At 37.1% G+C, this 24,921-nt stretch overlaps 1 protein-coding gene across 3 annotated transcripts; it reads right to left on the reverse strand.

Moving 5' to 3' along the window:
* Positions 1 to 2,633: 2,633 nt before the first annotated feature.
* Positions 2,634 to 16,688, reverse strand: pdgfbb (platelet-derived growth factor beta polypeptide b). Of its 3 annotated transcripts, none has more exons than XM_053514997.1 (7): positions 15,975 to 16,688; positions 11,969 to 12,065; positions 9,354 to 9,416; positions 6,750 to 6,943; positions 5,317 to 6,352; positions 4,497 to 4,639; positions 2,634 to 4,309 (listed from the first exon to the last, which is right to left on the reverse strand). In XM_053514997.1, the coding sequence occupies exons 1-6, from the start codon at positions 16,041 to 16,043 to the stop codon at positions 4,506 to 4,508; spliced, it is 1,593 nt and encodes a 530-aa protein (XP_053370972.1). In that variant the 5' UTR covers positions 16,044 to 16,688; the 3' UTR covers positions 2,634 to 4,309; positions 4,497 to 4,505. The 3 variants fall into 3 exon arrangements, with proteins under 3 accessions (XP_053370972.1, XP_053370971.1, XP_053370973.1); XM_053514996.1 differs by having other exon boundaries at positions 9,354 to 9,419; XM_053514998.1 differs by having other exon boundaries at positions 11,973 to 12,065; positions 15,975 to 16,021.
* Positions 16,689 to 24,921: the final 8,233 nt, after the last annotated feature.

Consider the following 24,921-nt stretch of genomic DNA (forward strand, 5'->3'; position numbering starts at 1 on the left):
AAACCCTGATTACCCTACTGGATTCTTTTCAAAGCCATGCAGAATCTCCCCTACGCACAACAGGTTGCTTTTTATTTTTCAAGTTTAAAAATGTTCAGTTGATTTTTTTAATTTTTTATTAAAAAAGGCTACTTCTTTGCCTGCTAAAACACAAGAAAAGCAAAATTTTGGGAAGAAAAAAGACATGTGCATTGGCCGCCAGACAACGGTGATTTCGGTGAAAAACAAAAAAATATCAAAATTTTGTTAGTGCACTCACACTGTCCCAATTGTTTTGTATTGTTTCCTCTCTGACTGCTGAGACCTGCATAGTCTTTCTTCAAACCTAAAGTTTAAGTATGAAGGTGGTCAATCTATTGCAGTTGGTGTAAGACACACGCATGTTAAGTAAATTATCGGTGAATTACAACATGACATTGTTGACTCTGACGTTTTTTTTTTTTTTTTTTTAAATAGAATAGTATTTTTATTAATACAAATTGGAATAGTATTTTTATTAATACAATTCTACTGTACCATTTCAAGTGTGCAGATTTGTTTGTTTTTATCATGTCTGTGTGTGCAGGTGGTTGTGAGGTGTGTTGTGGCCTGTGTTTGCCCACCCACTCAGATCCAGCCAAGCTAACTTCACTCCTATCTGTGATATCCAACTCCTTATTAAGATATCAGTACCTTCTGTGTGGGATTACTGCTGCTCTGCATTCCACACTAGAGCCAGAAGCAGATCGATAGTGAAAGTTTTTTTTGTGTTAAAAAAGACCTGGGTAAGCCTCGGTAAAAACAATGCACAGACACTTTTCTTTATTCTATCCCAAATTGGACCATGTTTAGGTTTGTCTGTAGGCGGCACGGTGGTGTAGTGGTTTGCACTGTCGCCTTGCACCTTCAGGGTCTGGGTTTGATTCCCGTCTCTCTGTGCATGGAGTTTGCATGTTCTCCCCGTGCTTGGTGGGTTTCCCCGGGGTTCTCCGGTTTCCTCCCACATTCCAAGACATGTAGGTAAGGTTAACTGACATTCCCAAATTACCTGTAGTGTGTGAATGGGTGTGTGAGTGTGTATATGTGTGTGTGGCCTGCGATGGATTGGCACTGTCCAGGGTGTACCCTGCCTCGTGCCCTATGCCTCCTGGGAAAGGCTCCACGTCCCTGCGACCCTGAATATAGGATAAAGAGGTATAGAAGATGCATAGCGGTATAGCAGTGGCTTACGCTAGGGGCAGTTTAAAAACACCAGTTAGCCTTATGTGTATGTTTTTGGACTATTGGAGGAAACCAGATTACCCAGAAGAGACACAACAGGCCTGGGGAGACACACAGATCCAAAGGCAGAAGGTGTAGGAGGCAGGAGGAGGCAGGCCACAGTGCTAACCACCAGTCATATATGTAAATAAAATTACGTGAAATTTTTCAATCTTTTAGGGTACTTTCTAATATTATAAGATATAGTAATTTTTTTCTGAAAAAGTTAGTAAAGACAAAATTTACATAAGCATCTCTAAACCTTTTAATTAAGTGTAATATAATACCAAGTAATATATTGTGTAAAGGTTTACTGAGTGACAGCAAAATCTTAGCAAATACACAATATATGTGCATAATACACTGAAACTCCATCCCTCCCCGGACTAACCAAAATCATGTGAGCAGACAGGGGCTGTTTAAGGCAAAGAGGTGAACAGTACCGATAAGGGCAAAGTGTTTGTTTTAATCAGACTGGATAGGACAAAGCTAACACACTCCTACGTTTATGACTGCTGATCCGGGCAAAGGAGTAGGATTCTGACAAATCCTTTATCAACTTAAAGTCAACAAGAATAAGAGAGGAAAAGATGGAGTGAGAGAGGGGTTTAAAATCAAAACAGAGGAATTCAGCATGCCTTAGGTTGAATGGTGTTAGAGGCTCCGTATTATTGAAGCAGTGGCATGTTAAAATATGAAAGGCAGAGAAAACAAAAAATAAAGTGAATAAGAAACCACAGTAGATGTTAGGTAACTTTATAAAACAAAAAGACCTGCAGACACTACAGTAACACAAGCATTAAAGTACAGTACATACAAGTTAACACATACTGTACACTGATTAGCCATAACATCCACCTAAATCCATTAGCATTAAAACCACCAAGGATTTGGGTCCCTTGTGGCACCACAACGGCTCTGACACCTCAGGTCATGGCTTCACGTGGCCTTTAAGGGTATGCTGTGGTGTCTAGCACCAGGACTTTGCCAGGAAATCCTTTGGGTACTGTGGATCAGACTTGTTTGTCCCAATTAGACTGGGATCTGGGAAGTTTGGAGGCTGGTTCTGCAGGAGGGTGGATTGTTGGTGCACTGGGTATCATAAAATCTTTAATCAATCTTTAATGCTCCGTGGGCATGGGTGAGCCTTGGGTACCCATGATCCTATCACCACTTTGCTAGTGTATAGTGGTGAATCAATATTGTTCAGTTCACCAGTTTTAATGTTATGGCTGATAAGTGTAAATTACGTATTAGGTGTGGATTCAGATGCTTGTTTGTTTGAACATTTTTGCCATTTAATTGTTCTGTTGTTAGCTTTGACAGAAGCGCAATTCACATTCCATTTACTGAATTCAAAGAGAAATTGTAGAATGAAAATGAGCCATATGAAACTTTAGCTCAGGTTAGTTTAGTTCTTTATTCATCTGTTGCGGTGCCTTGCATACATCAGGAGATAAAAAACAAAACAAAAAACAAAATGCAAATACATATTCAACAGACCGCAGAGAAGAAAATAAGTAAAATTAATAAAGAGAAACTAATCACAAAGCAATTGTAAAAGAATAAATAACATTAATGGTAAAGTTGTTTCTTATCATAACATAGCACCGTCATATTTCAGGAGGTCCATATTAATACAATAGAACTGCAAGCCTTTATTTGCCATCTGAGATTTTCCAGTGTTAGCAGTCAAATTAAATAATATGAAAATTAAATAAGAAAAGTAAATCAGTATTTTTACTGTTTTATTTATTGTACTGTATATGTTGTGTTAAGTGGTTGTGATTTTAATAGTGCTTTTTATGTAATAATCCTGAAATACCTGAAACATTGTTTAACACTGAAAACTTTGAATTATATCCATACAGTATTCCCTTCTCACTTTCTGGATAAATGGATGAATAAATGAAAACACCTATGTTAATCTATGTCTATCTCACAACAAGATGAGGTGAAGCTGTTTGCAATGTCTCAGACACTGACAGACCTGTACAATGTTCCACAGATATGAGTACACACTACCAATAAGAGAATTTCCTTAATGCTTGTTTACATGGTAAAGGGTTTTCGGCTTCCTAAATGCAGTCTACTTGGGATTCTGCTTGATGGAGAAACAAACAGTTCATCGGGAGGGACAGGAGGAGCTATAGGGTGCAAAATAAAACTAGTATTTACTAAAAATGGCCGATCTGGTGATTATGGTTAGAAGAGAAGCTGGATAGAAATAAATTTCATCATCTCTGAACCAGTTTTGAATCAGGTTTCTAAAATAGTCTATCAAAAAAAAAAGATTACTGATTTCCAGACATCCTCTTTAATTCTAGACCTTACAGACTACAGATGACTTAATCCACTCTTCGCCCATCTGTATCACATCTCCACATTATATGTCCTGTTTAAGTTTCTATAGACTGTTGTTTCTACAGACTGATGTTTTCAATTGAAGGAGTTTTAGATAAGTAATTATTTTTTTTAGAGATCTTTTCCAGAACCAAGTTTTAATCCCAGAGAGCATTTAAGCTTAAAATCTCCACACCACTTAACTCCTAAATAGTTTTTTCCCTTATTTGAAAAAAACTCTATAGTAGAATTTCCGGAGTGTTCCAGAACAGTCTCTGTTGTTTCTGAGTGTTTCCACAGATCAGTTCCATTCATTCTAAAATCTTCTGAAGTCCAGTGTTTTATTTTTATCTTTTTTTGGTTGTTTGTTTTCTTTTTAGTTCTAGAATGTCCTTTATTCATTCTAGTCTTCTAGGCAAGTCTTTTCCTACCCCAAAAGTTCCTCAGTTCCATTGTTCCACAGAGTCATTTGTAGCAACTACTGGATATCCAGGCCAAATCCTTAGTCTCTTTTAATGACTCCTGTCCCCTTTAATAACACCACTGTTATTTATATCGGGGAATATGGTAGGAATGTAGCTCTTGCCCCTACATCAAGACTCTCCCAGGGTTACTGCGCGAGGATTAGTACAAGAGGCTGGGGATCTCCATGGACAGGGTGACATGAATAAATAATCTTATTCAGGATAGTGCAATGATCTGAACAGGTACTGTGCTTTACATCTGTCTATTAGAGAGAATAAAGAAAAAGAGAGGAATTACACAACTGACAAAAGTAAAATACTGCTTTTCATATTATTAACTGCATAGGCATACACTCATAGCCAACAATTCTACTAGAACCCTTTAGGAGAACCTTTGTTTCTAGTAGTGCCAGCATAAATGTGCGTGTTGTGTAAGGTAGAGTATCTCACCTATGCATGCTACATGAGCATGGCCCTCATGACGGCCTTGCTTATACGGTTGCGGTGTTTCCTTAATCTCTTTGGTGGACGAGGAGGCTGTCGAGGAGGTGTGTGTGGAGTGGACATTCTGACTGGGGTAGTTGTTTTTCTTTCTAATTGGAAAATAAAGACAGACAATGCATTTAGTGCTGGCATCATTTACAACTAGTGCGATCAAATAGCTACAAATAATGTGAGCAGTTATTTAGTGAACATGGTTGTCAACTACTTTCATACAAGGTTTGCACACTATGCCACCTTTGATTGCAGACATTTTTTTTTATTTCACTTTTTTATGAAAATTTATGCAAGAACTAAGTATTATGCAGCTTTTCGAATTTCTTACTAGTTCCTGTTTCTATTTCCTAACAGAAACATGGGAATAATTTAAGAAGAAAGGGGATGAAGGTCTTGTTTGATATACTGTATGTGAGGAGATGTTCATGTGTGTCCTAGGAGAATTAAAAGTATAGTGTATACCACCAGAAAGCATGTTATGCTTGTTATTAATTTTGCTTCCATTTGTATTAAAAGATAATTATAAATGTGCTTATGTTCTGTCTTCTCCATTACATACAAAGAGATGCCTGTTAAATCAGATTCAGGCATCTGCTGCGCATGAAAGCAGATTAATCATATGTACATATGTACTTACAGAGAAAATTACGTGAGTGCTTGCCATGAAAGTGCCAAGCAAACGGTGAGAAGGCAGGAAAATAATGATCAGGTGCTTACCTCAGATTAATCTGAGGTAAACTGTTTTAGCCATATCATGTTTGAATGTTCTTACCTGTTGGTTGTGTAGTTGTTTGGGTTTGCTGGTGTTTGTGGTGCAGCTGGTGCTGTTTTTGGTCCTCATGCTGACTGTTGTGTTGTGCTTTCAGGATATGTTTGTGCTTTTCTTCATCAAGAAGCTTGTGAAGTAACAGCAGCTCCTCTTTCTCCTCCTCTAATGCCTTCCTTTCCTTTAGTAAAGTGGACCTGGTTCTAGTCTCTTCTTGAGGTCTCGCCATCTCTGGAGTCTCATTTCCTTGATTATTTTTATTAGATTCTTTATCTGCATTAGAGAGATGGTCTTGCTTTTGATTGGCTTCCTCTGTAGGTTTAGGAATGATAGTTTGATTGGTCTGCCCAACATGTGCTTCACTACGCATCTGATTTTGGATAGTCTCATTTCCGTGCACTTTACTACTCTTTGCATGCTTGCTGTGGCCTGCATGTAGTGGCTCTGACTCATGCTGTGGAATCTGATTGGTTATCTCAGTGCGGCTGACCCTATTCACTAATGACTGATTAGTCAACCTATCATCATTTATTGTACAGTTTTTCTGTATTTCTAAATCTTTTGCCTCTTTCTCCCTCCCTCTCCCTTTCTGCCTTGTCACATTATGGAGTAGTACACCTGTATCTTCTCCCTTAAAGTGATCGGCCAGAGGATAAGTCAGTCTCTCAGATGACCAGCCATTTGTGCCATTGGAGCTGCTGTTATACCTTTTCCAATCTTCAAGAGAATAATCTCTGGTCCTTCCTTGGTGTGTCCTATTGTGTCTCCAGGCATCCAGTCCCTTTTCTAGGGGCAGCCAACTGTGGCTTAGCAAATCCTCTAGTTTAAGCCTCTGGTTGGGTTTAAATTCATCGCCCCGGTGAAGCTCGTCTTTGTAACGAGGTTTACCTGAACGATCTCTTCCTTCTTGTTTGTGGGCAGAAGACTTTCTGCGGGAGGCTGGACGAGGAGCAGGCTGACAGCGGCACTCCACATGATCATTAACTGACACTATGGCTTTATTATATACTGGGCGCATGTTCACATACTGGATCTTCATCACCTAGATAAGAATAGGAAACAAGTGAGAGTTTGGTCTTATGGGGTGGCAAAATGTTGTGCATCTCAGGTGGCATTAGGTTGTTTGAATTTTGCAGATAATCAGACGTTTTTTTTTTTTAACAGTACAGCAAAATGAGCATTAAGTTTCTGCAAAGATAAAATGATAAAACAGCTTTCTTCATAGTAATTTATTTTAATAAATTCTTTAGCCAATATAAGACATTTTTGTATTGTACTTTACCATCACACTTTCACACAGTCAATTTATATTAATCATCTCCTAATTTTGCAAATTTTAATGATCAAGGAAGACATACGGTGATCACAATTAAACTATTACCAATTGAGAAGCCCTTAAATATAAGTAGATACAGTATTAAATTGTATTGTGTGTGTACCTGTAGGTAGCGCGTGTGAGTGAGTACAGCAACACATTTAAGGTTTTTTGTGTTGCAGCATCCAGAGCATCTTTGCACCTCCACACACGGAGGCCATAGCAGAAAGTTAGCATTGCTACGGTCCAGCATAGAGCGTGTGACTTCCATGACCTCTGTCCTCACTTTGCATTGTGCTTGCTGAGCTGGCTGAGCATCTGCAGAGAAAAACACAGTGATATTACAAATAGTTATGGTACAAACCCACATGAAAATACGCATACCACAAGAACAGAATAGGAATGTTAATTCTTTAATCAATCACCATAAAATAACACCTTATCAACATCCTTAACCGGTAACAGCAAAAATAATCACATCTCCATGCAGTAGGTTCAATCCATTGCAGGATACAAACACATACATATACAGTACTTACACATTTATTCACACACTACGGGCAATTTGGAAACGCCAACTAGCTTAATCTGCATGTCTTTGAACTGTGGGCAGAAATCTGGAGAAAACCCACCAAGCATGGGGAGAACATGCAAACTCATGCACACAGAGGCAGAAATCGAAGCTGGAACGTAGAGGTGCATTTTAAACATATTAAAGTACATATTTAACATATTTATCAGTCAAGATTCGACACTATTTCTTGACCCCTATTTAAATGTAAGCAGATTGGTCACAACCATGTTAACTGATTTGTACCATAAGGTCAGGTAATCTCTACCTATTGAAACATGATACACTTTGATCGAAAACGTCTCATAAGGCTTTGCACGAACATGTGATGGTCATGCCAAATCATTTGCATGGATCCATTGAAGCTAAAGGGGATGTACCAAATACTATGAAATTCAGGGAAATATTTCAAAGATTCTACTACTACTACTACTACTATTAAAAAAGAATGAAAAATACAAGAATTTTCTCTCTTGGGTGGACTTTTGTACCCCACTTTAAAATAAAGAAACAAACAAATAAATAAATAAAAAGTGGCTTCTGAGAAGTGCACTCTAATGTTGTCCCAATGATGCTACGTCCATGAAACCAAGAAAAAAAGGGACCATGTTTGTTGCTGGCTTTGTCTATCTTAAATGAAGCACACGTTATGCCGCCTGTCAGACTGGTGTCATGTGGGAGAACAGCTAATGGCGCTAAGTGACAGCGGTAAGCATGTTTTATTTTTAACAGCAATTACCAGTGATTGCTCTAGTAACAACTGTATATTGCACAAATCTGTTGAAATCAAAGATTTTAATCCTTCTTCCATGGAATATCTAAGTAAATCTACAAGATAACTGAGCAAAGATGTTTGCAACCAAGGGTATTTATGAAATAGAAAAGCTGTGTTTTGAAATTAATTCCCATATAAAGCAATCTCAAAGGATAAATAGCTTAAAAAGTACAAAGGTTTGGTTATAACATTTTAACATCTTTACTGTTTAAGGAAATCACAATTAGTTAGCAAGATTAGGAACGTTAATTATTGTTATTATTATTATTATTATTATTATTATTATTATTAATTTATTTATTTATTTTAGGCAACTGACTTTTTACCACCATGATTGTTAAACTTTCTCCTTATTTAACACAATCTTTGCACAAAGATATAATAAGCATGGCAATGCAGAAAGTAATAAAACACTGAATGTTGTTTTGCTGATAAATTTGGCCAAATCCATCTTTTACATGTTTGACTACTTAAAAGAATTCAACCACAGCAACAGGTTTTTCCTGTATTACCCAAAAATTATATTTAAATTTCAAATAAAAATATTTATTTGTCACATACAAAGTCATACATTGACATATATGATATGCAGTGAAATGCTTACAGTATACGAGCGCTTGTGACCTTAAAATCAAAATTATCAATATAAAATAAATTATAGAATAGAATAAGAATACAGTTTTGAAAAACATAGAAAAACTTATGTTGCCACTTAAAACTATATGTCGCCACATTAATGTATGTAAGCTTGTCGTAGTAATTAATAATAAGAAAACTTTGTCTCTATTTAAATTAAATTAAAGTAGTGAGCTGCTGATGGTGTAAGAAAACATAATTTTTTTTAGCTTTTTCACTTGATGTAGCCAGTAGGTATAGCAGATGCTAAAATCCTGTTGAATAGTTTTTCTGCTTAAAAAAAGAGCCTAGTCAGCACTGTCACTAATGCCCTGCCACATTACATTTTCTGTCATGATAAGCACAGTGATCTGCTACATCTGACTGAAAATAACCTCCAAGCCAGTGATTGACCTGTTCGATTTGATGATTCTGGGGAAAGAGGTAACGACGCTTAGTGTGATGGAGCGGCTATTATCATTGAGCTGAAGGCACCCGTCACATACACGTTTGCACAAGCTCATACACACTTCCCCTAACCATCAGTCAACCAGAGAGCTAGCTGGCATCAGTCATCAGCTTAGGTCCAAATGGAGTTTTAAAAGGACGTCTGAGGATTCTGGGCAAGATTTATGGTCTGCATTCTCTGAGTGATTTATAACTGCCACAGAAAATCTTAATCAGTAGTTTGAAAAGTGAGAAAGAGAGTGAGGTAGTTACTGAGAAAAAAAAAACAAGATATAAATAACAAGCTGTCTGAAACTTACCCAGAAGGCTCCTTGGCAGTCGATTGTTGGTATTGTTGGCATGGTCACTCTCTGGATCGTCATCTGCTTAAAAAAAAAATCATATCAATCTGTGCCATGTTATCTCTATAACATTTATTATTACAACAGTAAGTCTTGTTAAAATATTTCCAAATAACTATAATCTCTCCCCTTCTCAAGCAGTCTAAACTAATTTAATTGATAACAGAAATTATAACCTGATGTCACATAGTAAATTATCTATAGTAGTGAGACTTGGTTTACATGAACTGACAAATCTGCATGAGACAAGGCAATACCGTATGTGTAAGATAAAAGAAGGACAGGAATAAACCAGGAATTAAACACAAAGGTGGTAATCAGTGGCAGGGTGCTATGCCTTTATGTGGGAGTGTTTTATTTCTTTTATACCATAGTGATTTGCCAACATATGCATTTAGTTAACTATAATAAGTGGTATTCATTATTTATACATATGCTAGATTATAATTCCCATCCTACCAACAAGGTAGGGTAAAGACTATCAAAAATATCATCCTCTTAGAAACATGATGCCACGTGACTACATCTTTTCAAACTGCAGCTAATGCAACATCAAGAATGACTCAAAATACTTGAATGATCCCACAGACACCCATGATTGGCCACTGTTGCTATGACTGATATGAGTCTGGGTAGGTCATTCTGCTCCCTAGATTTACAGCCATAGATGGTTGTAGCATCACCCAGGAATCAAAGTTGCGATCTCTTAGGAACTCTTTTTATACCATCTAGAAGCCAAGTAACCTCATTCATAGCACTTTATGTTAGTAAGACATATCATTGAACTTTTTACTCTTTTTACAATCTAACTGAAAATGTCTCCTTCTTGAAGACTTTCCCATAGTGAAAAATTGTAAATCCAGAGCTTTATTATCTTTGCAAGAAAATGCTAAAGCTGGAGACTCCTTCTGGAGAAGTTAATACAAATAATCAATGATCACGTTTTTGTAGTTAAATAACTATGTGGCTTTTGATCTGATAGTTAAATTACATGTACTATCCAACATACAACTGAGAATGAGTTGAAAAAGAATAACAAGAGAATATATATATATATATATATATATATATATATATATATATATATATATATATATATATATATGTTGTTTGAATGAGAGCATTTCAAATAAATATTATTATACAATAATTAGTTCCAAACAAGTAATCTGATTGGACGGGAGGATTTCCTTAAGAAATAATATAAAGCATAACAGCACTCCGATGTTATACAGTATGTATTACTCTGCATCACCGATAATAATAACCATTAATTACACTAACTGCATGGATTTAAGTAGGTTGGTATGGTCCACAGTACTGGGAAAAGGGACGAGTTGCTGCCTGCATTCAAATCTTACATTCAAATTCAGTCATGGAAGTACTTTGAGCAGAAATACACATTTGATGTTATGTCTTAAACAACATTTTGTTTCCTTAGTAAACTCCTTTGGGCTTCTAGGTTGCCCAAAATTTCCTTTAGACCATCTATGTTAACGGCTAGCATAAACTTAGCTAACGCTAACTAGCTAACACAAGGCTGAATCCCATATCCCTCTTTTACCCCTGATTAAGGGCGTTACTAGGTGTGTAGAATAAGGGATTCTAACTTACACCTACTTAGCTTTATAGCATTCTTTTTTATGCTATTTGGTATTCAACCCCAGAACCTGGAATTTAAAGCAAATTAAGTGGAAATATAAAGTACAGCTCATACGTTTCTCAGGACTGTTCACCACCTCCATGGTATATTATCCTCACTTTTTGGCTACATACTATAGTACTATTAAGAAGTGAAAACTACTTTTACTCCATTAATTAATACTGTCAGATTAGCCCTTAGTGGACAGATATGGGCTGGTGGACCAAAATAACTGGTTAAATAAACAAACAAATCATAATCTGTTAATAATAAATGCCATTTGTGGAACTCTTGTACAAAACAATATCACTACGCCTACATCAAAGCCATGCTGATAGTCCGTTCATGTGACATTGCTTCCTTTCATGTAACATTGCTTAAGAATGCTTTTTTTAGTAATAATAAAGTCAGAGCGAGTAAGTGAGTGCCATAAATAATGTCCTTTTCAGAACAAATTCTAAGATGCTTAGTTCCTGATATTATCTATAAATAATTTATGAAAAAAACAGTCACCAGTCAAGTTATTTGACCTCTTCAGGGGAGTAAAAATTTGGTTGTAAAAAAGCTGTATGTCTGTTTAGATAGGATGATACATAGTTTGTGGAAAAATAAATTATTCTTGCTCATTGTTGCTTCTAAATTCAACAATTTGTTTGTTTACTATGCAAAATACCTTTGGTCATAGGTGCAGAAACACTAACACTGGTCCACAGTTTTTATAAATTGATTTATTAATTTATTTATATATCTTTAAAACATTAACATGTTCTAATTTACGTGAGATGTAATGAGACCAAGTAAAGTTTCAGAGAACAGAACCAGGCAGAGAGCAGTGACTGACAGAAACAAAGGCATAAATGTATGAATGTCAATGTCTGTATGATAAGGTACTGTATGTAAAAGCTAATAAATTTAGAAGGAGCAGATTTACCTACGGATTCAGAGAGCAGCAGCAGCTGCAGATCTTCTGTGGAGGAGACAGAGCCGCTCTTCACTAACTCAGCCAGAGCTACGGGGAGAGGATCCCTCTGACAGAGAGAGAGACAGAGAGAGTGACAGAGCGAGAAGGAGCTCAACATTTGTAAAAACATTGTTTACAGTAACTAAATCATTGTCCAAAGCCCTAAATTAAACAAAAGTTTTTGGGGTGCCTTTCTGAATATAGCGCGCTACATGCTTTATTTTAAATATGTGTTGAGTTTTGTGTACATGCACGTGTGTGTGTGTGTGTGTGTGTGTGTGTGTGTGTGTGTGTGTGTGTGTGTGTGTGAGTAAGTAAATGAAGCTGGGTTGCACAAGGACTCTGTTCATAACATGGATCTAGACAGAGGCCACTGAGAGACTATTGCTCTTACTCATATGGCAGCACTTAATGGAGACATAGGACAGGAAAGGGGGCAGGGAGGAAGTGGGGGATGGAGAGATGAAGAATAGAAGGGATATCACTGGGAGATATGTATAAAGTAAGAAAGAGGGATGAAGAGGACTGGATTCTAAATCACTGATATGTCTGATTTATTGTTTCACAAGTACAAGCAGAAGCAGCGTTTAAAGCCGAAGAGTGCGGGTGCTATGCCACATGCACTTTTCTCCTTATCTCTTTATCTTGGCCCTGAGTGCTCTTAATTGTTGTTGTCCATTAAGACCTGTCTGTTGACACTTCAGCTTCAGGCACTTACTTATGTGGGCTCAAACAGGTCATTCAAAAGGTCTAAAAAAACAACCCAAATAACATCCATAGGCTCATTGTCAGAACCTCATTTAACAGGCTGAAATGTCCTATTAATAATTTCATTATTCCATTAATTATTAGTCATATAAAAAACAGCTATTAAAATAAAATGCTTAATAATGGTTCTGGTCACAACTCAACTGCAGGGTGATTTGCTGCACTATTTGCACCACAATTAAGAGATTCTTCATTTTCAGAAAAACAGATAACAAACAAAATGAAATAAAAGGGAACTCAAGAGAAATACTTCTGTATACATAAATATGGAATTTAAAACTTATATTGTCAATATCAGTAGTCTTCAAAATTGTTCAGTTGATTTCATGTGATTTTCCCCTTTTGGGGGAAAATTGCCTCCATTTGAATTTCATTGACAAAGATCAACTTAATCTCTTAATTTAATTCCTTATTAATTCCAAGCCACCAGACTGCTCTCTTCTAGCATACGACTAACCAGAGGGAATGAGGATTTACACAACAAGTTACACCAGTTCATCACAATTTCTCTCACTACAGCTTATGCAAAGTCATAGGGCAGCATGACACACTGGGAGGAAAGTCCTATCTCCCCTCTTCCACATATATGAGCATTTACATGCCATTTGCTAGAATTACTGTGATTGACAGGAAAGATTGTCAGAATATGAACTTACACTCTCTAAAAGATAGGGCAATCGCTTTTCTGTTGTGCCACATGGGAGTCACAATCTGCTTTTTTAAAAGAATATTTTTCTATGCTTTACTGATGATAACAGGTGGTTAAATCACATGTAACTTACAGTACCACCACCCAGACAACATTAGCTCAATACAAAACCAGAAAATTAAATAGCATTCTCTAGCTAAGTGTTAAATGTGATCTTCTGCATATTTAGGTAGCATTATAAAAAACAAATATTTTCTAAGTAAATAATCTAATATGTTTTTATATATCTTTTATTAAAAGCAACAAAAGCACTTGGATCTTCAATTTTTTTTGTAATTTTTCTTTTCTATGTATAGTCTGTGAATAGTGTGCAATAAATTGTTTAATAGAATATTCCCTGGATAGTCAGTTGCTGGATTACTGGATTACCCTGTCAAGATCAATTACATATCAGTAATCTGGTGACAGGATCATTGCCACACAAGGGTCGTTTATGCTTGTGCATAACGAACCATAGCCCATCTGGTTTAATCACACAGAAAAGACAATGCAGCACACAATGCTGAAAAATGCCGGCCCTGGCCATGATAGGAAGGTATCAGAACACCTGTGCACCAGAGTCCACATGCATGGGGTCCATCAGGCAAAGAGTTCAAGGCCATCCCTCCAACCTCCAAACTCCCTAAAACCCAATGCGATCAAAGCCATGCGATGCGCCAGACAAACAAGTCTGATCCACAAAAGGTCCCACCCTGCAACCCACAGCACCCAAAAGGCCTGCTTCCAACATCCTAATGCCAGACATTACAACACACCTCCAGAGGTCTTGTGGAGCCATACCCCCTGGGGCCAGAGCTCCACAGGTGGCACAAGGAAAATTAATACAATTTGTATATATAATGTACATGTTAAGCCCTTTTGAAAGTCAGTTTAAATAAATGTATCTTTCAAATATTAAATGTGTATACACAAGACACCAGTATGGATAAAACCTACTGAATAACAGCGATTTATCTAGGGCCAAATTCAGCTTCATTACAAATTCATTACAACATTTGATGCTAACTTTGAAGAAATGTTTTTGGAACATTGTTTGCCAGTCATTTTAATTAAGTTGTGATCATTTCGGAGTGTGTTCGACTGTTCTTGTAGCGAAACAATGGGATACATGCTGGGAGGAAAATGTAGAGAGGAAGGATCATTATATTTAGATATGGAAAAAAGTACACAGAAAGTAAAGTATACACTTGCCCATATAAACGTTGGCAATATAACAACATCAAACACTCCATAAGGTGCTGTCTGGATGAATATTTACCACTTTCCATGAATTTCCAAATTTATACATGCAAACTAATATAAAGTTTCAATCACTGTACCACATAATTTGTCTTTCCTTTAAGCTTCCTCCATTCGAATCATAAAAGACATTTAAAAAATACGTTCTTTCTAGGGGGATTTCCTTTCCTCAAAGGGCAGGCACATTCATAAAATACAAACTGCCTGCAGCCCTTGGACCTGGCTTAAAGATGAAAAAGGCATGGCACAAAAATCTACAACTCCACCATACACTCCTCCTCACTCTTTCTACAGATTTACTGTACTGTACACCTCCAGTTACAAAATGTTATCCCCTGTTCTAAAACAATGATAAGGTTAGGAAATCATACAATCTTTTATGGCCCTCTTTATTAAAATGTCAATGTTCTGTGACATGAGAGGATGTGTACATTACAACATCACCTAGTACTGTAATAATCCTGTGAGTCCCTGTCACTTACGTCTTATGGACTGTAATTTGATAAAGTTGTCAGTCTACTGGCTTACAGATTCCATTACATATGAAATGTTACGCAAACATATGTACCAAACTGTAAGGCATTAGTGGTAGAATCCTTGTCTGCCACAAGGGATGGCCAATGCACAATGCACCAGAAGCCAGCCAGTGCTAGTGCCAGATAGTGCACAAGGGTTAGGTCCAGAAGATGTCCTCCTAAGTCTCTAGTATGAATGGTTCTGAAGACTTCATGCAGTCCTATATCTGTCTAATGGGTAATTTTCTAAAAACATACTGTACAAAGTTTAGAGGAGACTGAAGACACTGGTAAAGAAACATTTTGCCAAGTTATACAAACATTCCATTAGTTGAGCTGTAATATCATATATGCCCTTATAAGATTTGGGTGATGTCAGTGATATCACATTGCAGAAAAAATAACTTGAGCTCATACTGAATACTCAATATTTTTTCTCACTCACTCACTTATCCTCTATACTGCTTTATTCTGAAACTAGAATACCCAGAGGAAACCCACCAAGCACAGAGAGAGCATGCAAACTTCACGTGCACAGACTAGAGGTGGGAATCGAACCCAGACCCTGGAGGTGCAAGGCGACAATGCTTTGTACTAAACCAGAGGAAGAAGAACTTGGAGAAGTTCTGGTCGTGCTCGTTGAATAATATCTAACATTAGAAGTCTGCACTGCAAATTATATATAGCAGATACTTTATGGAGTTAGTTATAAAGGAAGATAATGGAAGATAAGAGCTGGTCTTACCTCTGCGCCGCCGAAGCACAGACACGCCGCGAGCAGCAGCGCGCGCAGCCAGCAGAGCCCAGTGCTCATCGCTCCGCCGCATTGAGAGGCGCGCGCGGCCCGCTCGCTCTGTTCCGCTCTTCTCTGCTTCTCTCAGCACTCCAAGCGCGGGACAGCGGCGCGCGAGCACACAGACGCTCCTGAGACACGCGCGCCCGAGGAAATCAGAGCGCGCACTCCAAACTCTACCTAGAATATTCTCCACAAGGGTTGAAATCTGCAGCCGGCTCCCTGAAGTCCTGCGTAAAGTCTTTGTGCTTAAATGTTCAATCGAGTAGCTGTTAAACCCGACGACTAAATGCAAAAATCCAGAGATATCAATATTCTCCAAAACACAATATTAAGCACATTCAAATGTTGAAAAACGCATGCGCCTAATGTAAACCCAACTGCCTGCCAATTCTAGACGTTATCCAAAAGCAAAGTGACCCGGTCTTGAAAAGTTTTCCGATCTGTGGATTCTCGTATTTAATGTGCACTCCGCTGATCCTTATGCTTTTATAAACACTTCTCAGTAGCAGTCACTCATTCTGTATGCTTTATAAGGTATCAGAATCACCTTGTACTCCTTTTCTTAGTATCGGTCTCGATTGGAGCATAAATAAACGTTTTTTCTTATTCCATGGAGGCTTATCAGTCCACGGTGCTGCGCGCGTGTCAACCGCGCCGTCTTGATTACAGTGAGCTCGAGCGCCTCTGCGTGAGTCTCTGAGCTCTTATCTTTCCCACCCCTTTAGGGCAGGGCTGTGTGTGCGCGCGTGCGTGTGTGTACGCGCGTGTGTTTGTGTGCGTGTGTGTCACACACTAGAAGAAACCCAAAGCAATGGGCACAATCAGTTTAGAGCGTTTTTCACAAAGTTTACTGCTGACTAGGTATTAATTATTAATGAAAGGAATCCCTTTTTTTGTATACAATTGTGTAGTCCAATATCCTGAGGTTGTTACCTAAGGTTTTCAGCTATTAAAATCTAAAGGTATGTAACAGTGCAACACATACCAAGTTATTCTTGTAAGTTGGCACATAAAAAGCATGAATAAAATATCGTGACATTTTGCATAAAAATAAATAAATGAATAGTTAGTGTTTGGTTGCTGAAGGCCAATAATGCATCGCCCAGTAATGCATCGCAGACAACTACTGTAAATATGTATCCGACACTTTAGTGCGATTTTTAAATATTATGACCCTCTCTTATATGTTCATTATGCAACTTCCTCTGTCAGCAGCAGTATGCCTAAAACATAAAAAAAAACATGAAAACTGAAATGACCCTTGCAATGTGGTGATTTTGTGTTTTCACAATCATTTCTGTCATAATTTGTAAGTACATTTAAAGTCTTTATCTTAAAAGCCATCAATCTTTGTCTGCTGATTGAGGCCTACTAGAAATGAAATTTCTGAATCGTTTCTATGACTCGTGTTAGCTGAGTTAGTTTACTTAAGTGATTTTTTTTTTATATTCATTCACCAAATTGTTCCAATGTGCACTCCAAAGCACATTTGAAACAGTTATAATAGTCTAAATAGATAAAATGTTGCTAGTTTTGTGTTGTTTTTTATCATGTGCTGGTATATGTCGATCTTTAGAATTATTTTTCACACACAGTCTAATTTTGCTCTTGCTGTGAAACCTGGAAACTATGTCCATCTCTGAGGAATGAGCTAGTAAGAGACTCACTGAACTCATTGACTAAGCTGATTCATATGAAAAGTGAAGAGTGAATCTTGGTCATGACTACAATGACTTAATAGGCACGGATCAGTTTCGGCATACATACAAATATAACTTGCTGTGCAAATAAAATTTTTACATTTAAATACAATTAAACACATTACAGTGGTATCAAATCTTTGATAATTGTTATGTAATTATTTATGGGAATGTAAAGCTTTGACTTCTACAATTAAAGTTTTATGGTTTCCAAATGTGCAGCAACTGTACAAAAGGAAGTAATTATAAATTTGTTTATATAAATGGCTTTGTTAATTAGAATTAATGAATGTTTCCAAAACATCCTTGATGCATCAAGCATCCACCAAAATGGTTTACACTATGTTTGGAATATACAGCCCCCAAATCTCTATTAACATTATACAAGTTTCAAAACAGTCCAAATGACACTTGATGAATTTCAAAGAAAAGCTGTTGTGTCCTCCTCTTTGCACATGCATTTTCCACCAAACACATTGATCACCACTTTGGCCTAAATGATACTATAAATACTATTTGGAGGTCACTGAGGAAAAAAAAACAAAAATCAGCAAATTGTAAAGTCACAGATGTTCATCGTTTTGCATCAGAGCTTCAGAGATTGCAGGCTGCTGAATCCTCTTATCCTGATATGTCGTTAGTCATTAGGAAAATGTGTGGGTAGCTGCAACAGTCACGGACAAAAGAGCTCTGTGGTCAGCTAGCATGACAACTACTGTGTACAACCGCAACAGAAATGATGCCACTGTGTGTGTATGTGTGTGTGAGGAGATGATCTGAGCTATTGAGGAAAAGGACAGAGGTCAAGTGTGAACAAGAGCATCATGGTCTCTCATAACTTGTCTGATTTCTCATCTGTCTTTCTCAATTACACACTGTCGCTCTCTGTCTTTCCTTTGGTCCGTCTCGCTCCATCACTCCCTCACTCCCACCCTTCTTCCCAAAACACAAAGCTGTAAAATTCTCTCATCTTTTCTTCTTCCGCTCTAATGCATTTGCCCTTTCACTCCTCTCTTTATTTTTCCATCTCCCACTTGCTCTCTCTCTTCCTCTCTGTTACTTCTCCTCTGCCCTTCTCTCATCCTTTGTATCTTTGTGCCATTTCATTTTCTACTTCATTCATCTGTAAGATGTACAATATGGTCAATTGTTCGAGTATGCTCTCTCTCTCTCTCTCTCTCTTTCTCTCTCTCTCTCCCGCTTACTAAGGACATTTTCAAAATAGCCTCTACATTTGTAATTTTGTGAACTCATGTGCTAAAGGTATAATCCTACAGCATTGCATGCTGGCTTCAAAGAGGTAACGTGCAATCCATGAGGGATAGGAGAAAATTGGATTAAAAAAAAATATTCAAACTTGTCTTTTTGACATTTGTTGTTGTTATCTTGGGGGACATCCAGGAAGCCCTTACCTGCCTTAGTGGTATGGGGGAAAAGGGGGGTTGTGTAGGTGCAATATCCAAACAGATCAGCTCTTATCAATTCCATTAAATAAAGAATGCACATCAGTATTTCAGTATCCTCATAACTTTTCCATGAGGATGCCTTTTTGTGCACTTTTGTGTGTGTTCCTTAATGTGTAAATACCTCTAGGATCTCGTGTATCTATAAGTTCTTTCGTTATCTTTATGATGGCAATATATTTCCCAACTATTTAATTAAGGTTGCAAGGCATTTTATTGTTTACATAAATTATAACCTCCATTTTCCATTTAAGTTCCTTCATGCTGCATACATTTTTGTCTTTTTCTGGTACAGATAGTTTAATTAATTTAGTCATATTTAGTTAGTAATGGGGGAAGTAGTGCCATAATACTGAAATGAGATGGGATAGACAGTATTGAGAACACCCACAAAACCAGAATGTATGAAATGACACAGGACTCTTGCAGTTTTTAATATTAATATATTTATATCAGTGATATTAGTGGTATTTCCTATTTTATAATATGCTGGCAGTATATTATAAACTTTAATGTAATTTATGAAGCATGATTACGTTTACATTTATTCAACCTGATAAAGGTTTTATTATGTCCACATGTTCTATCATGTCCACTAAACAAATTTAAAATCACTCACTTACTCACTCATCATTTATACTGTACCACTTAACCCCATATACAGGGTCACAGGGAGCCTGAAGCCTATCTCAGGAGACTTAGGGCACTAGGCAGGGTACACCCTGGACAGGGTACCAATCCATCACAGGACGCACACACAAACTACAGGCATTTTGGGAACGCCAATTAGCCTAACCTGCATGTCTTTGGACTGGAGGAAACAGATAATCTGTTTAACAAACAGTTGAATGTACAATAAATGAACAATAATAAACAAGCAAAAAAAGATGTTGATGCGGTGTTGTTCTACTAAACAGAATCTGTGCTCTGTACTCTAGTCCGAGAGTAATGTTGCCCATTACCCAAAATAGGTCTTTATATTTTTTGGAAAGCTGAGAAAATGGAGGCTCTTAAAGCAAAACATTGCATGTGAAATTAACATAACATGTCAAATGCAAATTCAGATATTCCAGTGTGCAGTATAATAGTGGGAATATGGGAAGGAAGGGAGAGACACTTTTCCTGAAGGTAAGAATGAATCTCAGCCCATTATAAAAAACCAAGTAAATTTAAAAATAATTGTAGTTCTACGGTATGTTGCACCTTTATATTAAGTCAACTTGCATATTAAGCTAGATTTGTTTCTAGAAATGTACTTCAGAAGCTTATGATCTCACACAAGCTTGGTTCAAGTACATATCTAAAACCTCAGAAATGTCTGCCATAATGATATTTCCAGCCTGACTGCCATAGCGGAAACTGTACAGTGGTTAGGCTGTGGCTGATGTAACAGGATGATGCATACAGAAGATGGCTATTGTTTAAAGGTACACAGTCACTGCTGCAGGAAACTGAGTCTGATCAGTGAGCTAGGGGAATTTGATTGATTACTACATGCTGCCTGAATAGTGCAATATTAGTATATGAGAATCATGTGAGTCATCAAATAAGGTCAAATAAGAGTCACTACAACTTATGTCTGAATCCTAATGTTTTAATCAGAAAACCTAGTTTGTGGTCTCTGTGTTCCATTTCTGTATTAATGCAACCAGTCTCATAAAACCTGTACAATCTTACAACATCTTTACATTCTGGGTCATGTTACGGGTTCTGTCTTTACGTTGTTAATGAGTTCTTTCACAATTTACTATGTGAATGTAGTAAACTATATTTTCCCTTCATAATCAGCACTTTTACTGTATGTGATTTTTTGCTAGAGCAGGAGATGTATAATGTGGTGGCACACAGTACAGCATTGATAGATTCGGACTGTTCATGCCAAGCTAAGGGGCTGAAAAAAAGAGCACGATAAATTCCTGAATTATGACCATAACTTTGTTTCCAAAGGCCTATTGGGTCTTTCAGCTCTGGGAGATTTCACTACTTCGGTCACCACTTTCATAAAAGTGTGATTAAGAAACCCCTTTGTATTAATCATATAAAGGTTGGCCTGACTTACAAAAAGAATTGGGAATGAATTTAAGCACAAAAGAGTTTTCCACAGTGTGAGCTGAGCAGGGGACTTCCTCATTACTCACAATGAAGCTGTGTCATTTTGCAGCTTACTGTATTTGTGTAATTTTTTTCACATTCAGAATCTGGTACAGCAAAACACTCTATTGCAAATTTTGCTTTCTACAGTATGCTGAGAAAAGGTCCTACTTGTTACATTTATTCAAAAGGTCGGCCATAGAGGCTGAGCAGATTTTACAGCACAATGTTAGACAATTAATAATTTCCCAAAAAATCATCTTTGTGCTTTTCTTGCTTCCTCTCCGCCCTCTCAGCTATTTACTCCCAAGTCTGTTGTCCAGTTGAGCTCTGTTCCAAGCCAACACTAGTGGGAATAGACTATTATCAAACCAAACATGGGCATGCTTTAACTGCTTGTGTTTTTCTTCATGACACTACCACAAAGGAATAATCATTTCATAAATTTGCTCTTTTCATTTATATATTTTAATTATCTTGGTATTTACTTTGTGGCTTCTTGCCTTAAAGCTGTTTTTGGATATAGCTGGGAAAAGCACAGGAACGCGTGCTATGGAAAATCTGAGGCAAAAACTTTTTTAACCCTCACAGGGATTACTAAAGGATATCAAATAGTTTATCAAGAGCACAGACCCTTTATAAAATATCGAGATGCAATGCAAATGGCAATTTAATTAAATATATATGAACACCAAATCTCTGAACACACAATAGATTCCTTGTGAAAAAAAAATGCACCTACTGCATATTTTACAATTAACTGAAGGGATTAATTGCAAAAGATGAAGATATACAAGAAGCTGGAAGTAGTTATAAAGGGAAACCTTGGACATACAAATTATTACAGATTATTTTTATTATTTCTCTGACAATAACACTGGCTGAAATTAAAATGAAAGGTTTATATTAACTCAGAACCAACTGTAATTATTTCTCCAGTAACACGTCATTAACAAGTAGACAAATGTGGGCCTATTTTAATAAGGAAAAACTGTAATTAGATTAAACATTTATTAAAGGAGTCTCTATAGTGTCAGCATTTTAACATTAAGTTAGTTTCCACCACAGTGGGCTTTGTGCTTTCCTGAAATCTGTAAAACTATGAGTTGTGTGTTTTCTTATAGTAACTTCAAGGGAGATAAACAAAAGGTTGGTGAGGGCATGACACTCATGCATTTTTATGCCCTTAGCTAGAATATGCTGTGTTAGAAGAGGAAGTGGCACAAATCACAAACCCTTCAGGGCTGTATTCTGACACACTCCCACTAAGTAAAAGATGAGAAAATCGGAGCAGGTTTGTGATTTGTTTCTCGATGTACTGCGTAAGTATGCAACAGTATTTGTGTGTGTGTGAGACTATGTGTATGTGTTTATTAGCTATTAAGCTGTCAGTTCCATAGAGATTTATGATAAATGAAGCAATGATTTGATGTAGCTTTAAGAGCTGCAGGTGTCTCGGTGGAATGGCAGTGCGAGTTGTGCCCAGTGTTTGATCTCACAACTGTGTGTTTCACTGGGAAAGTCCCCTAGCATCTAAATGCCTCTTTCACAGTTCCTCCCACCCTGCTGGGCAAATACATTTGTGTATATACTGTACACACACACACACACACACACACACACACACAGAGTTAGTGAAAAAATTTCGAAGCTATTCAGATGACTGTAGACATTTTTTCTTTTTTGAAAGTTACACTATGCAGTTTCCATCATCTTTGTATGTTATTTAGTTGTTCTCTTCTAGCACTTAAAACAGAAGAACTCCAGAAAACTTTATTTTGTTTTATTATGGTTTTATATGAATAAAAAACAAAATCTTCTTCAATCTTGTTTAAGATAGATAGATAGATTTTTTTAATGTAATAAATAAAACAAAGTATGGCAACTACTTAATTAATTTTTTCCCCTTTTACCTTTTGCTTGTAATGCAGCAATAATTTGTTTTTGTTTAGGGTCTATCAAATTAACATATTTCAATTTGGCAGTTTAACTCTTCTCTTTTATGAGAAATCCTGCAGATCAATCAAAGGGTAAAGGGATCTCCTGCACACAGATTTTTCCTTCTGTTTTTTTCAAGTCCTTCCACAGGTTTTTTTATTAGGATTTAGGTCTCTGCTCTGATTGGATTATTCCAAAACATTGATCTTCATTTGAAGCTGTTCCTTTGTTGAGTTGGATTTGTGCTTTGGGTCATTATCCTGCTGGAAGCAAAAAATTTGCCTTTATCTTCAGCTGCAGGTTTTATGCCAGAATACAGTAGATTGGTATTTAGAGCTGAAGAGAAGCAGACCCATAGAATGGTGCTACCCCGCAGTATGCTTTAACATGCTTATTTAATATTATTATTATTAAATTTTTTTATTAGGTGATTGTGGCTTTCTCTTGTGGCAAATATATCCTTAAGACATATTAACTAAAACAAGGATTTCCCTTGGTGTCATCAGAGAATAACAATTGGTGTGGTGTCCCATTTTGTCCACTTCACAGTCTTCTCAGGTACATTTTAAAAAGTTTTTTGCACCAATCTCATGAGTGATATCTATCTACATTGAAATCTGTTTTTATTTAAAAAGCCTTTTGAAGGAATTGCACAAGTCAGATGAAACCAAGAGAAACAGATGACATTTATTCAATGATAATTAGAATCAATTATTTAAGTGATTCCACTGAGGTGGTGCCTCGGCGAGGTAAAGTTCTGAGTTACTGATCGGTTGATGGTTCAAGCCCCAGCTCCACCAGGTTGCTGCTATTGGGCCCTTAAAGTAAGGCCTTTAACCCTTACTGCATATGGAGTCCCATATAATGGCTGACTCTGTGCTCTGATCCCAGCCTATGAACAAAGCTGGGATATGTAATGAATAAAGGCTGAACTTAAGGTTACTATGTCTGAGCATAAGTTTAAATATGACATGCTGAAAAAAAGAAGAGCATACATATGCAAAACGGTTACAATAAGTAATTTTTTTATCTAAAGCATCTGTTTGTTTGTTTGTTTGTTTTACTTGAAAATTATTAGTTGCGATGAGATGATTATTCTAGGTTTATTTATTCAGTCTTAATTATTTATTTAGTCTTCACTGTAATAATGTGTCCCTGCGATGGATTGGCACCCTGTCCAGGGTGTACTCCGCATTGTGCCCTTAGCCTCCTGGGATAGGCTCCAGGTCCCCGCGACCCTGAATACAGGATGAAGCGGCATAGAAGATGACTGAGAGTGAGAGTGAGTGTAATTATGTGTACAATGCGACATCCTCAATGCATTCATTTCATGCTGTTTAAAATTAGGCGGCTTAATGTAAGCTATATATAAATCCGTCTGGAATAAATTTGGGTATTGGCGCATTATAACACATTTTGCTGGCATGAGGTTTTGTTCTATAAGTGTATAGGAACCAGTCTATTACCTTGCCCATCACTACAGCGTTTTTATGTAACTTACGTTCAGGAATGCAGCTTTATCCCATCATCAAGCATAAAATGATTTGAGAGTCTCGCTCAGTTTCTGTTTGCAGCACAACGACCAATGAGCAGTTTGTTTTTTACGTGTGTACAACTTTAAGTAGTAAAATTTTTTAAATGGCTGCCAGGCAACAGTATTTAGAGATAACATTGCAATACATTATGTCAGCTTGTCATTTCTGA

The sequence above is a fragment of the Clarias gariepinus genome, chromosome 16 (assembly GCF_024256425.1).
Source record: "Clarias gariepinus isolate MV-2021 ecotype Netherlands chromosome 16, CGAR_prim_01v2, whole genome shotgun sequence".
Taxonomy (NCBI): Eukaryota; Metazoa; Chordata; class Actinopteri; order Siluriformes; family Clariidae; genus Clarias; species Clarias gariepinus.

Excerpts from the sequence above, each read along its gene's own strand:
- pdgfbb (XM_053514996.1), bottom strand. The coding sequence starts at position 16,043 with ATGAGCACTGGGCTCTGCTGGCTGCGCGCGCTGCTGCTCGCGGCGTGT. Across the intron at positions 6,944-9,353 it reads ACTGCCAAGGAGCCTTCTGG|ATGCTCAGCCAGCTCAGCAA; the intron begins GTAAGTTTCAGA and ends TTTTCTCTGCAG. Across the intron at positions 6,353-6,749 it reads CTCACACGCGCTACCTACAG|GTGATGAAGATCCAGTATGT; the intron begins GTACACACACAA and ends ATTCTTATCTAG.